Consider the following 12,993-nt stretch of genomic DNA (forward strand, 5'->3'; position numbering starts at 1 on the left):
AAATTAATTTAGATTTATAACTATGCACTTTAGTTATTTTTCTTACTCATACAACAAAATCATAATTTGAACTTATTTTAAATTTTTTGTATTTCGAACTAAAGTAACCATTTTAAATTACATTTCTCATGAAATAAAAAGTAGAAGAAAAGGAGAAATACATAATGAATTAAAGTTTTCTACTAACAAAAATAAAATAAAATAATACATTTTCATTTCATCTGCTTAAATTAGTTATTTATAGTTCTTCAAAGAAAATAACACAGACGAGTTATCCAGTTAAAAAAGGTAAAATCTGGAATAAATCCTAATTTAAACAAGTAGAAATATTCCAAACGATGAATTAAATTAAAAGGTATAGTAACATAAGTATCATAAAAAGAATAAGAAATTTATCATAAATATACTAATATGTGACAACGATGAAAAATTCCTTTAACATTACGCGTATATACGTATAATTTATTAGAAAGTAGTAAGAATTAAATGATGTTTTTGAAGGGAGATTAAGGTGCTAATTATAATTATTACTAATTTGTTTATCATCGTAGAAAAAAAAAGCATTCCTATCCAATGCCTGGCGTAGATAATTATAACACCATAATAGTAACGATTTTCTCTCTCTCACTTCAAATCTCTTTCTCTTCTCGCTCACTCCCTCTTCCTCCTTTGCGATCCATCACTGCCATAACTCACCGAGATTTCGATTCCACGCTCTTTCGGTGATCGATTTTCTCCATAACCCTCGATCCACGCAGGTCCTCTGTAAAAATTCAAAACCCTAGTTTTTTCTTTTCATTTCTTTTTCTTAGTTTCACGGCGGAGCTCTAGATTAGGTCCAAACCCTTCAATGGTTACGGTCCCTTTCGTTTTTTCTTGGAACCAATTTTCTTTGGTATTCCACAAATTTTGAATTGAATTTCTTTTAACAATGAATCTGCGTTATGATTTTTGGGTGATGAACTGTATATATATTTCTCACGAAATTCATTGAAGAGGAGAGTGGTTTTCATCTTGTTAGGTGATGGGTATTGCGAATTTTTCACAAAGGAGGAAGCTTGGGAGGGTTTTGGATAGTGGGTCTTGTTGATTGAGTTGGATCAGTGGCTGGAATTTTGCCTGTGTATATTGGTTTCGAGTTCTTTGTTTTCTTCGCTTTGAAGATTTACACATCATAGATTGAATAAGTGGTCGATGGATAAGCGGGAATTCACCTCGTGCTTACACTAGGATAATAATATTTGAGGGTTTTTACTTTTACTGTGTTTGTTATTGGGAGCAAAAGAGTTTTTGGTTATATGGGTGAGCTTGCGTTATGAATTGTGTAAGTGATGATGGCCATTGACTAGTGCTCTTTGTGGTTGATACTTTGCATTATAAATTGGTTGGAAATATTTCTCTATTTTCACCAACTTTGCGGAGAGAAATTCTTAGGTAGAGAGAACAAAATGAGCTTTGAAAGTGAAAAGCAGAACTTGTTGGATCAGGCTACTGATCAAGGATTGCCAAAGTAACCTTTCTTCTTTGATAATATTGTTGCTTGTTATACATGTTTTCCATCAAAATCAAAATAAGATATTTGTTGTAACACTAATCCGTGGGTTTCAGGAAGATAAAAATTTCATACACGAGGGAATTTTTGTTATCGCTAAGTGGATTGGATATATGCAGAGAGTTGCCTAGTGGGTTTGATCAATCGCTTATAAGGTAAAGTTTTTGTGCTGCATCATTTGTTTCTACTTGTGTGATGGAAGCAAGTCAATGAACTTGTACAGGAATGCTGCAATTTTCTTTTTGGTTATTGTGTTATGCCTTGCTTTTGTTCGTCATCTGTGTCCATTATCTGTTTATTTTGAAAACAGTGAACTTGAAGATGTTTCTCAAGATAGACAAAGAAGTTCAGGCGGTTTGTCAATGCATAGCTTTAGACGTAATGACTATGGTTCGTCCCCTCCCACCAGGGGGGATAGCTTTCCGCGGGGAGTCCATGGAAAATGGGAGACTCGATCTTCTGGACGGTCTGATAAAGACAGTGATTCTCAATCCGAATGGGATTCAGGTTTTTACACTTGATCAGCAAAGAATAATCCTGTTTTTTTTTTTTTTTTAAAGGAGGAATCTTTAATTATTTACACGGTTAAACTGTTTGGGTCGATGACTTTCTTGCCTATATCTAGGAGTCATTGATTGGTGTGTTGAAGTAGAAGTTTTTGTAAAAGGTTCTTTTGATCTATTTCATTATCTGTGTTTATTTGCAGATTCCACAAAACGTTTTGGCAATCAGTCCCGTAGATCTTGGCAAGGTCCTGAGCATGATGGGCTTCTAGGTAGTGGTTCTTTTCCTCGGCCCTCTGGGTATACCCCTGGTTTGTCTGCTCCCAAACTTAAAGCTAATGACAGCTACCAGCTAAATCGGTCTAGTGAGCCATATCATCCTCCACGTCCTTACAAGGTTAGTGGAAGTTGTTGTATGTCAGACAACTGTATTCTGGCTTCAGTGCAATATTAATTACTTCCAACAACTCCTTACTCTAAAGTATGATTATCACTTTTGTGAAGATACCATGGATAGTATTGAAATCATGTTTTAATTTTATTAACTTCAATTCTTGATGTTAATTTTTGCTTTGGATGCTTTCCAGGCACCTCACTCACGTAGGGAGACTAATGACTCTTATAATGATGAAACGTTTGGTTCTTCGGAGTATACAAGTGAGGACAGGGCTGAAGAGGAAAGAAAAAGAAGAGGTAACTGTTCTTTTCTGGAAGATATTGTGGTTTTCAGTATGTGTTCTCATTATTTATGTGCTTAGAAGTTCTGTTTACCTTTGTAATTAGGGTCATTGTTAAGTGCATGCCTAGTGGATTATTTTTTTAATGGATGACAACTTTTTTGCTAGCTTCGTTTGAATTGATGAGAAAGGAACAGCATAAAGCTTTCCAAGATAAGCATAAGTTGAACCCGGAGAAGAATAACGATGATTTTGACATAACTTCACTTGTTGAAGACGATGAGAAAAGGCTAGTTAATAGGAGCAATGAGTCTGTGGAGCCTCATGTGACTCTAGCAGCTTTAAGCAATGATGAGAAATCTTCTTCCCTTTCACAGACTCTTTCAGCAGCTAGACCACTTGTACCTCCAGGATTTGCAAGTACAAAATTGGAACGTAATTTTGCTACCAAAACATCCCTTAGCACTCATTCAACAGAGGTAACTGGTTAACATTCTTTATTCATATTTTACTTGTGATCTTTTGTAGCCTAGCTATTCTTAGAAGCTGTTATTTCAAATGTTAAGCAAAAAGGTTAATTTCTTGATTTGTGGAATTAGGCATTTAACTTAATTTTACTCATATTTTGATATATATTTTTTTTAAATATTATCTCTTTGGGTAGGGATTTTTTGTTGTTGTTACTGTTAATAGTTATGATATGATAGACAGTTGGTATTTCTTGTTTGAGAACTAAGTCCTTTCTTATGTGATATTTTTAGATGGAAATCATAGATGCATTTTGGTATTTTAATTAACCATAACTGCTCTACTGGCACAAAACTGTTAGAAATCACTAAAGGACTTTATTATTTCAAAGTGATAGTTAGAGTGGTTATAAAAATGTCCTGACTGTCTGAAGAGTGACATTTGTCTAATAAACTTAAATAGTTTGCAAGTGAATGGTGGCTTTATTCAAGCCACTAGTTTCTTCCTTGCTGGGAGTTTCAAGACACCAAAACTTAGATTCTGTCATTGCAGCCAACCTTAATTTGATGTTATCTACTTTGAATGTTGGTTTCATGTCTAATTATTAGTTAAAATACAAAACACTTTAGAGATTTCGGGATTTTTATAGAGCAATCTCCAATCAAGGAAGAGTGCATGATACTGTTCTGTAATTTGATTGTCCCTGATAACATTGTAAGAGAGGATACAAGATACTAGATTGGGATACTCTGTTTAAAAGAACGTTCTGCTGAAATTTTTTAATGTCTGAGTACCAAACTCTAATGTCAACATTCAAAATTTGTATAACCTGAAAGGTACATAAGTACAGTCTCTACCTTCATGTTTAAGGCTCTGCCTCTTCCCTTCCTATTGGATGCTGAATCAATATGAAGGAGGATGTTATAGAATTTTTTTCTGCATATTTCCTTTCCTGCGGACATACTTCTCCTTAAAGACTGAAAGCCTAGAACTTGAGAACTCAGTTTAATATGAGAAGTTTAATTTCTCCCTACATTTTTACTTAGCTGATCTTTAAAATCATATCATGTTATTTATAAAACATGGCACGAGGACGGCAAATTACCGGTAGTTCTTTTGCTTGCTATGTCACTTTATCACTAACAAGTGAAGTGTGCTTTATTATAATATGTACTATTATTCTTGACTCTTTTTTTAATACATTTTTTTTTATTATTCTGATAGGCTGGACAACCTGCACCTGGTGATACTGGAGGTAATAATGTTATCAGTATAAACTCTGACAATAGAGGAGAATTATCAACCAAGAAAATGGATAATGATCAACAGAATATTCAAAGCACAAATCTAAATATTTCAATTAGCCATGTGAAAGATAACAGTTTAAATTTATCATCAGTTTTGGATATTCCCGACGTTAAAATTGGAACGGGTGATCAATTGAGGAAGAGATCTGCTCTTTCAGAAGTCTTGGAAGCATCTCAACTTAATGCTGAAGTAAAAGGAAAGGAAGATGTAGGAGTTCTCAATCCAGACAATTCAAATTCTATCCTATACAAGCTTTTTGGTAATGCTTCAACAGTAGACAGTGACAAATCTACTAGTATTATTGAGGTAATTGTGGAACGTAATGGATTTCCTTATAGAATGTCAAGGACACGTTAACTTAGAATCTTTGTTCAACAATTTCTTGTGTCCTTTAGGTTATAAAAATTGATAAACCACAACTGTTGGATATTTGTGAAAAAGTGAATATAGTTGTTTGGACAAGTATTTTTTTTTTCTGCTTCTACACTGCAATTTTACTTTGAGCTGATTAATTACGCTCTTGCTCTTATAGCAGCCTGATCATAAAGCTGATGTGACTTGGAGTCCACATGCCTTCCAATCTTCCAAGTTTGCTCATTGGTTTGTTGAAGAAGGTATACTGATATAAAAAGTTCTTTAGTGGTTTTAATGCTATTATGTTTTTTAAGTTTGTACTTTGTTAATCGATTTGAATTTATTTTGTTTATTCCCTCCTCACCTTACTGCAGAAAAAAATCCAGTGGATGACATGACACAGAGACCAAATGACTTGCTCTCACTAATTGTTGGTGGTGAAAATGGGGGTTTGCAGACTTCTAATGTAGAAACAACCGGTCATATTGCATCTAACTTTTCTCTCCGAAATCCTGAACCAATTAGTGAGCATATGGCATCAAATGCAGCACATACTACTATTGACAACTCTGCACAATTGTCCAAGAGTGATAAGCCTGAGGTTTCACCAGCAGTTCTTACCTGTGAAGATCTGGAACAGTCAATTTTATTACAAGTTAGTGAAAATGGATCTTCACATCAGCAGCCCATTCAGGACAAAGATCTTGATACAAAAACTGAGCAATCTACTTCAATTGATAATCATGCATCCCTACACCTCCTTTCTTTGTTACAGAAGGGAACCTCACCCAGTGATATGGAACTATCATCTATTCTAGATTCTACAGACAAGGTTCCGAATTCTGATGGATTCACTACCAGCAATGTTCTTGATAATCCTGGAGAAGAAAATGCTGAAGTTTCCAATTCATCAAAGACATTGACACTAGAGACACTTTTTGGGTCAGCTTTTATGAAGGAGCTTCAATCAGTTGGAGCACCCCTTTCTGTTCAAAGGGGTTCAGTTGGATCTGCAGGGCCTAATGTTTCAGAGTCTCTTCTATTTCCTTTCCCTACCTCAGACAATGTTCACCCTCCCACTGGTGAACATACCCTGAACAGGCATGGAAGTGGTGTCCTTCCACCAGAACAAACACATCAACCCAAAACTAATAGATTTGATGAACAATGGTTGGGTTATTCTGATTCCCAGGGAGATGTTAATTCTTCGTTGCTTCAGAGTGAATTTCCCAAAGCTAGTGGTTTCAAAGTGCCTCGTGATATTCACCTTCCAGAAGAAGATAACTTCATTACAGTTAGTGATCCTCTGCAGAACTTTTTATCCGCTGGAAATATAGTTAAAACAGATATGTCCCAAGACACAACAGTTGACATTACCAGAAAACTGGCAGCTCTGAATCCTGCATTTAGGGATGACCGACTTGTTATGAGAAATCATGAAGGCCCAGCATACCCTCATGGTGGTCCTTTTGATATGAGAGAACCTGGTATTTCTTATCAGAATCTTAATGTCCAACGATCTCAACAGATCCACCCTCAGTTAAATCATGGTGGCCCAATGTTTAATCAACTGGATTCTCATCCTCCTCATATTAGTTCTTATATGAGGCTTCCAAATCCTGAGGGCATGATTCATCATGACTCACCACCAAATCATCAATTTCCGGGAAATATGCTTCATCCTCCTTTCCATCAATCAAGTAGTGCACTACCGGGGTTCGACTCTCCCGTTCATTCTATGTTACAACAGATGCACATGCAAGGAAACCACCCTACACCTCATCTATTACGTGGATTCCCAAGGGGTGGACCTATGCCTTCTCATCCCAACAATCCGATGACTGGCTTCATGCAGGAACCAAACCCAATTCAAGGCCAAGGATTCCCATTTAGTGGTCACCAGCATCCTTCTTTTGGTGGCCCTGGAATGCATTTACAAGGTAAAACATTTGATGTACTTACTTGCCTTTTGTATAATTACTGTGACTAACTTGAATGCATAAAAAACTGCACAGTTGTACTTACTATTGTGCATTTCAATGATCACTGTTGATTTTCATTATAGTTTCTTCTGCTGCCCATGTTTCATTCACCTTGATGGGTATGTGACTCTGCCATGGGCATGTCAGCATAAACATTGCACACGTACATGCATGCATCCACACTTTAAGTGTGTGTACACGGGACAGACACAATGCACGTATTCACATACTTTTGTACGTGGTTCATATTATTGGTTTTGCTCTGGTCTGGTTTACACACTTGCTTCTACTTTGTGAACAAAATGCCTATTCAAGCCATGTATGCTATGTTTGGAGTGGTAGTGTTAATGGTAGCCTGATTCTGTTTCTATGTTCCCACTCAAAGCAACAAGTACTTCTGTTTTTTCATGGTGATGCCACAATTTTTGGTTGCTTACAACCAAGCCAAACGCACTATGGTGGAAGTATCATGCCTGATAGTGATTATTATTTTCTTGTTTTGCGACTGGTGTTGGGTCACATGACAAATTTTAATCCATATTTTTTAGTCTCGATCTATTTTCAATTCCTGATATACTTTTTGGCCATTTCATTAGCTCCTGATGTTGGTGGTGGAAGAAATCATCCAGAAGCACTTCAGAGGCTTTTTGAGATGGAGCTCAGGTCAAACCCAAAGTCAATCCATGCTTCAGGTCACAGCCAGGGGATGTATGGTCAAGAGCTAGACTTGGGTTTTGGGTATAGATAGTGTACTATCTATTCTTGTTGATGTGTGTATACTAGATTGTATTCACCTAATGTTGTGCCGATCTACCTCCTGCATGGAAGTTGGGTTTCATATGATGTTTTTCTATGGAAAAAATTAGCTATTCTGTAATTAATGAATTTTCAACAATTTGCATTTTACTGGGATTTCAATTTGCTGCCTTCCTTTTGCTAACATAATCAAAGTGCTTCCAACATTGGTTTTGGAACAAAGACTAATGCTGTATTCAGGAGGAAGAAGGCTATTTCAAGTTTTGGGATAGTAATGGCTCGATAGATGGAAGGAAAATTATTGGGCAGCAATGCAGTCAGGTCTGTTCTGTCTGGCTGTGTTTTTTTGTGGCATAAAGATGTTTTGTTACGATTCTTTCATATTTAGCTTAATGGTATGATACGATCAGGGTAAGAGAACCCAAAAATAAAGAAAGAAATTCGGGATATTGATGATTGATCCAAGAAAAAAGGAATAGAAAAAGGAGATTAAACTGATCATTAGGAACTAACAATTTGAAAAATTCTTTCCTTGGATATTTTCTTCAGAACACATTTGTTTGTTTGTTCCCTTCCCTCTAAGCTGAAAAAGGCTGTTAACTTTTAAAAAAATTGTAAAACCTTTAGATATCAGTCATTTTTAATTCTTTGGCACAAACCAAATGCTAGAGGACAAAAGTTGGGAATCTCGTTTTAAAAAATGGTTTTGACTAATTATGACATGTAACCCAATTTTTCAATTTATGAAAATGTTGATGACAATTCCTTACATTTTCAATTTCACGGTTTTAGGGTCTTTGTTTTACCTTCATAGTATATGATCACATTTTCCATCCAAACACAATTTTAGTAAAAATGTGATACACATACATACCGTTAGAATAATTATTAAATCTAAGTATATAGATTCTTTATTAAGTTTAAGTAGAGAGTAATATGGTGGGAACTCCATCTAGTTGTATTTATTTTTGTAGCTAGGTATTTAGCTTCTTATTTATTATATTTCTATAAGAGAAAATTATAAAAAGACTCTTTCAAACCTTCCAAAATATATTTTCTTTTTGTTTTAATCTTAATTTGGTATTACGGATTGATATTATTTGGTTGGTTGTAATCATTTTTTATATTATCTTTCTCTTTTTTGTTGTGTTTCTTTCTTGTTCACTGTCGCTGTTCACTATCTTGGTTTTAAAATATATTTTTCTTTTGTTTTAATCTTAATTCAGTATTAGAATGAATTGATATTATTTTGTTGATTTTAATCATTTTTGACATTATCTCTCTTTTTCGTCGTGTTTTTTTCTTGTCCACTGTCGCTATTCACTATCCTTGGTCATTATCACAATTTCTTTCACTAGATTTGGATTGTATGTCTGAGCGATGACCACCCTGTTGTTCCAGACCTTGTCTTTACTTAATGCATTCCCACACATATTTCTTCTCACTTGGTGTCTAAAGCTCAATGTGTTGCCTTTCATTTATGAAAACGACATCATGCCACCTCGTTAAGGTTTTTTGGTTCTCCCTTTTTTTTATAGTCCTTGATTGTACTCTTCCAATCACAACTAAGGGGTAGGACTCTCCAGTTAAACCCATTTTCACTTTTATCGTTTATGATTAGCTAGAATACTTTCCTTCTTTTACTGTTCGTGATTGGCTGAAGTTGCGGTCTTCTTTTGGTTTTTTGAAAAATGTCTACTATAACTATTGTCTCATTCTTTAGAAATCTTTCCATTTTTGATGAGATACTAAATGGAAGAAATTACCTCTCCTGGTTTGCATATGTTGAAATGTGGTTTCTTTGCCAATGTTATCACGACCACCTTAACAAGATGAAAGTAATGCGCCCCCTGAGAAAGTTGAACAATGGAAACAAGTTGATTTTCATTTGTGTGTTAGATGGGACATGAAACCAAAGCTATTGCATACCCTTAGAGTTTTTGAAACCTATAACTCTTTTTGGAAGAAGCTAAGAAAACTTTTGCAAATGATATTGAACACCTTTATGACCTTATAAATTGGCTTGCATCTCTCAAACAGACTAATCATGATATGGTATCTTTTATAACTGAAATTCAATTTGTAATTGAAGAATTGGGATGTTCTTAGAGGTGGAGTCTTTAGATGAGATCAAGAAGGAACTTGACAAATATTGTATGGTGATGATTTTTCGTGCCTTACATCGAAACTTTGATCATATTAGAGATCAACTTCTAACATGTTATGAAGTCCCTTCCATGATTACACGACTCCTTCGAGTTCTAATGCTTCAAAATTAAGGAAACTCGTGAACTTGTGGAACCTTCTGTCTGATTTTAACACAGGAAAGATGAGGACGACATACTAGAGGAGGATGTGGAGGTTGAGGACACCCTCAATGCACATACTTTCAAAGGATGGGTCACACCTAAGAAAACTGCTTCTCCTTGCCTGACTTTCATAACAAGACCACCAATGTTTCTAAGGCTGAAACTACGATCCCAAATTCACTAATGAAGAGTATCAAGATTATTTGAGGTTAAAATCTAATAGCTTAACACAAACATCTATAACTTCCTATATATCAATAACTTGAAATTCCTAATTCATAGAAGGCCAAAAGTAATGGATCATTTACTCAGGTGCTTTTAACAATATCTACAATAATACCTTTTGTTTGTATCCCTTTCTTTAAAAAAAAAAACATTTCATAATCTTGGCAAATGGATTTAAAATCTTCTCAAAGGGAGTCGGTCAAGTTTTCCTTTTACCTTCTCTAAATCTTAAATATGTTCTTTTTGTTCCTAATTGTCCTTTCAATTTGATTTCATTAAGCCAATTAACCAAAACATTAAGTTATTCAATAACCTTTGATAACAACTCCTTTATGATACATAAGTGTGGTTGAGGGAGAAAAATTAGAGAAGGATATGAAGCTAAAGGTTTGTACTACTTTGGATCTAGCTTACATCTGTCTTTTGTTGCATCTCCAAGTCTTAAACTATTACATGATCGATTATGTCATCCTTACTTGTCAAAATTAAAAAAAATGGTCCTTGAGTTTAGTAGTCTTTAGACTTTATAATGTGAGTTTTGTCTTTTAGGAAAACATATAGATTTACCTTTCCTAAAAGGACTGAATCAATGTATAATTCTAGTTTTTCTATTGTCCATTCTAATATATAGAGACCAGATTGTATCTCATCCTTTGGATTTTTAGGTATTTTATTATGGTCATTGATGAATATTCAAGATGTACATGAGTTTATCTTATGAAATACCATTCTGAATTGTTTCCCATCTTCACCTCCTTTTTAAATGAAATCACGAATCAATTTGATCAAGTAATAATAATTTTAAGAAGTCACAATGCCAAAGAGTACTTCTCATCTAATTTATTTGCAGTCTTAAAGTTCACATATATGTAAGATTGAACAAAAATAATTGGTTTGTACTGTAATATAGTTAACTGTACTATATTATACTAAACAAAACTTATCCACACCTACTAAAAGTTCAGTATACTATTTTATGGTTCAGTTTTTAAAATCTGAACTTATAACAGTTTCAATTCAGTTAACTGTGAGAACTGTATCTACTCTTTCCTTGTCTTTAGTTCTCGTTCAACTGCTTCGTCTTGTCAAGAAAACGTTATTTAATAATAAAAATTAATAAAAAAATCCGTTCAAATAAAAAATTAACAAAATTTTTTTATCACAAATTTTTATATTTTTTTTATCAATAAACATATATTACTTTTCAAATAATATTATTTTAAGTAATAAAAGTAGACTATATTTTTTTAAAAATTTAATTTTATTAAATGATTAAGTAATAGAAATCATAAAAGAAAAAAAAAAGACTATATAAAAAAATAATACTTTAAATATATTATATTATTTAACATATTATTAAATATGTAAAAATATGTTAAAAAAACTTTTAATGATATTAAAATGTGTGTAAGAACACACACTAAAACAACTATTTATTTTAAAAATCAACTTACTTTAAAATAAATATCAATATTATTATTTTTAAATGATAGTATTTTACAGACCAAAATTAAAATATATTTTTTAACGTTAAATTTTATTAAATGACTATATAATGGAATATCATAAAAAAAATAGTGATATATAAAAAATAATTAATATTATAGAAATATCAAATGACAAAAAAATAACAAACGTTTATTTAGAGAAACTTTTCTAGTATCATCTTTTATTATATTATAATAATTAATAAATATTAGTTTAATTTTTACATAATAAAATATAAATAATAAATAATTGATTAATAAAACAATTTTATGAGGCAACAAAATAAAAAATAAATAAAAAATTATTTTAAAATAAAATAAGTAGATAAAAAGAAAAAATAAGTTATATACACATATAAAACAAAAAAGTATAAACAAAAAATTAAAAAAATAAATATAAAAGTAAAATAATATTCATGACAAAATAAATATAAATGAAAAAATAAAAAATAAAATAAATAAATAAAAAATAAAATAATTTCCATACACATATAATAATAAAATAAAGATGAATAAAATAGAAAATAATAATATCAAATAATTAAAAAATTAATTTGTAAAACACTATATGTTAATCCATAGTTAATAGTTTTCTTTAAATACTTAAGTACTCGACGTATTACTTGTCAATATGATAGACTAGAGTTACTAGTACATCTACTCAATTTGCTTACCGCAAAAGCAATATCTGACCTTATACTTGCCATTGCATGCATTAAACATCATATTACCCTTGCATATTCGTTGTGAAACTGCTTTACCACCATTAGGTAATATCTTTAAATTAGAGTTCATATGGGTTGAAATAAGAGAGCATTCATGATTGTTGAATTTCTAACATCTTTCCAATTTGGTGATAGTTGTCAATTATAGAAGAAACAATGAATGTCTCATCCATTGCAATATTATGTTGTTTGAAACTTCCTAGGATTCTTTGGATTTCATGAAATTGTTTCATTATTGGTCTAGCGTCAATCATTTTGTAATTATTAAAATTACTAACTAGGAATTTCTTGATTGATGCATCTTCAGAAATGTATTTGTTTTCAAGTTGATTCCAAAGTTCTTTTGCAGAATCCACATATTGATATATGTCAAATAAATAACCAGACATACCTTTCAAAAATGTGACCACAACAGACGTAATCATCATTCTCCCATTTGTTCCTTTTCCGTTGTTCCTCCAACGTCTCGGTTTCGCTTTCTTTAGGTTGGGGAGAACTTAGAACATATGTCACGTTTAGGGCCAAGAGAAGTAAATGCATCTTCTTTTGCCATCGCCGGAAACCAACACCTTCAAACTTGTCTAACTTGTGAAAGTTTGCAGACATCTCATGAATTGTTGTCATCTTAGAGAAGATATTGCTTTTAG

General features: G+C 32.8%; 1 protein-coding gene across 3 annotated transcripts; it reads left to right on the forward strand.

The window, feature by feature from the left end:
• The first annotated feature begins 584 nt into the window (after positions 1 to 584).
• LOC106759180 lies at positions 585 to 7,976 on the forward strand. 3 transcript variants are annotated; one of them, XM_014642217.2, is made up of 11 exons: positions 586 to 1,510; positions 1,609 to 1,707; positions 1,863 to 2,059; positions 2,259 to 2,452; positions 2,643 to 2,748; positions 2,901 to 3,211; positions 4,425 to 4,455; positions 4,600 to 4,814; positions 5,041 to 5,122; positions 5,237 to 6,802; positions 7,441 to 7,976. In XM_014642217.2, exons 1-11 carry the CDS (start codon positions 1,449 to 1,451, stop codon positions 7,590 to 7,592), a joined length of 3,015 nt encoding a protein of 1,004 aa, XP_014497703.1. In that variant the 5' UTR covers positions 586 to 1,448; the 3' UTR covers positions 7,593 to 7,976. The 3 variants fall into 3 exon arrangements, with proteins under 3 accessions (XP_014497702.1, XP_022635635.1, XP_014497703.1); XM_014642216.2 differs by having other exon boundaries at positions 585 to 1,510; positions 4,425 to 4,814; XM_022779914.1 differs by having other exon boundaries at positions 585 to 1,510; positions 4,425 to 4,814; positions 5,044 to 5,122.
• The last annotated feature ends 5,017 nt before the right edge of the window (positions 7,977 to 12,993 follow it).

The sequence above is a fragment of the Vigna radiata genome, chromosome 4 (genome assembly GCF_000741045.1).
Source record: "Vigna radiata var. radiata cultivar VC1973A chromosome 4, Vradiata_ver6, whole genome shotgun sequence".
NCBI classification, from domain to species: Eukaryota; Viridiplantae; Streptophyta; class Magnoliopsida; order Fabales; family Fabaceae; genus Vigna; species Vigna radiata.

Coding starts and splice junctions, on each gene's coding strand:
- LOC106759180 (XM_014642216.2), top strand. CDS start 1,449: ATGAGCTTTGAAAGTGAAAAGCAGAACTTGTTGGATCAGGCTACTGAT. Junction 2,453..2,642: donor ATCCTCCACGTCCTTACAAG/GTTAGTGGAAGT, acceptor GATGCTTTCCAG/GCACCTCACTCACGTAGGGA. Junction 5,123..5,236: donor TCATTGGTTTGTTGAAGAAG/GTATACTGATAT, acceptor ACCTTACTGCAG/AAAAAAATCCAGTGGATGAC.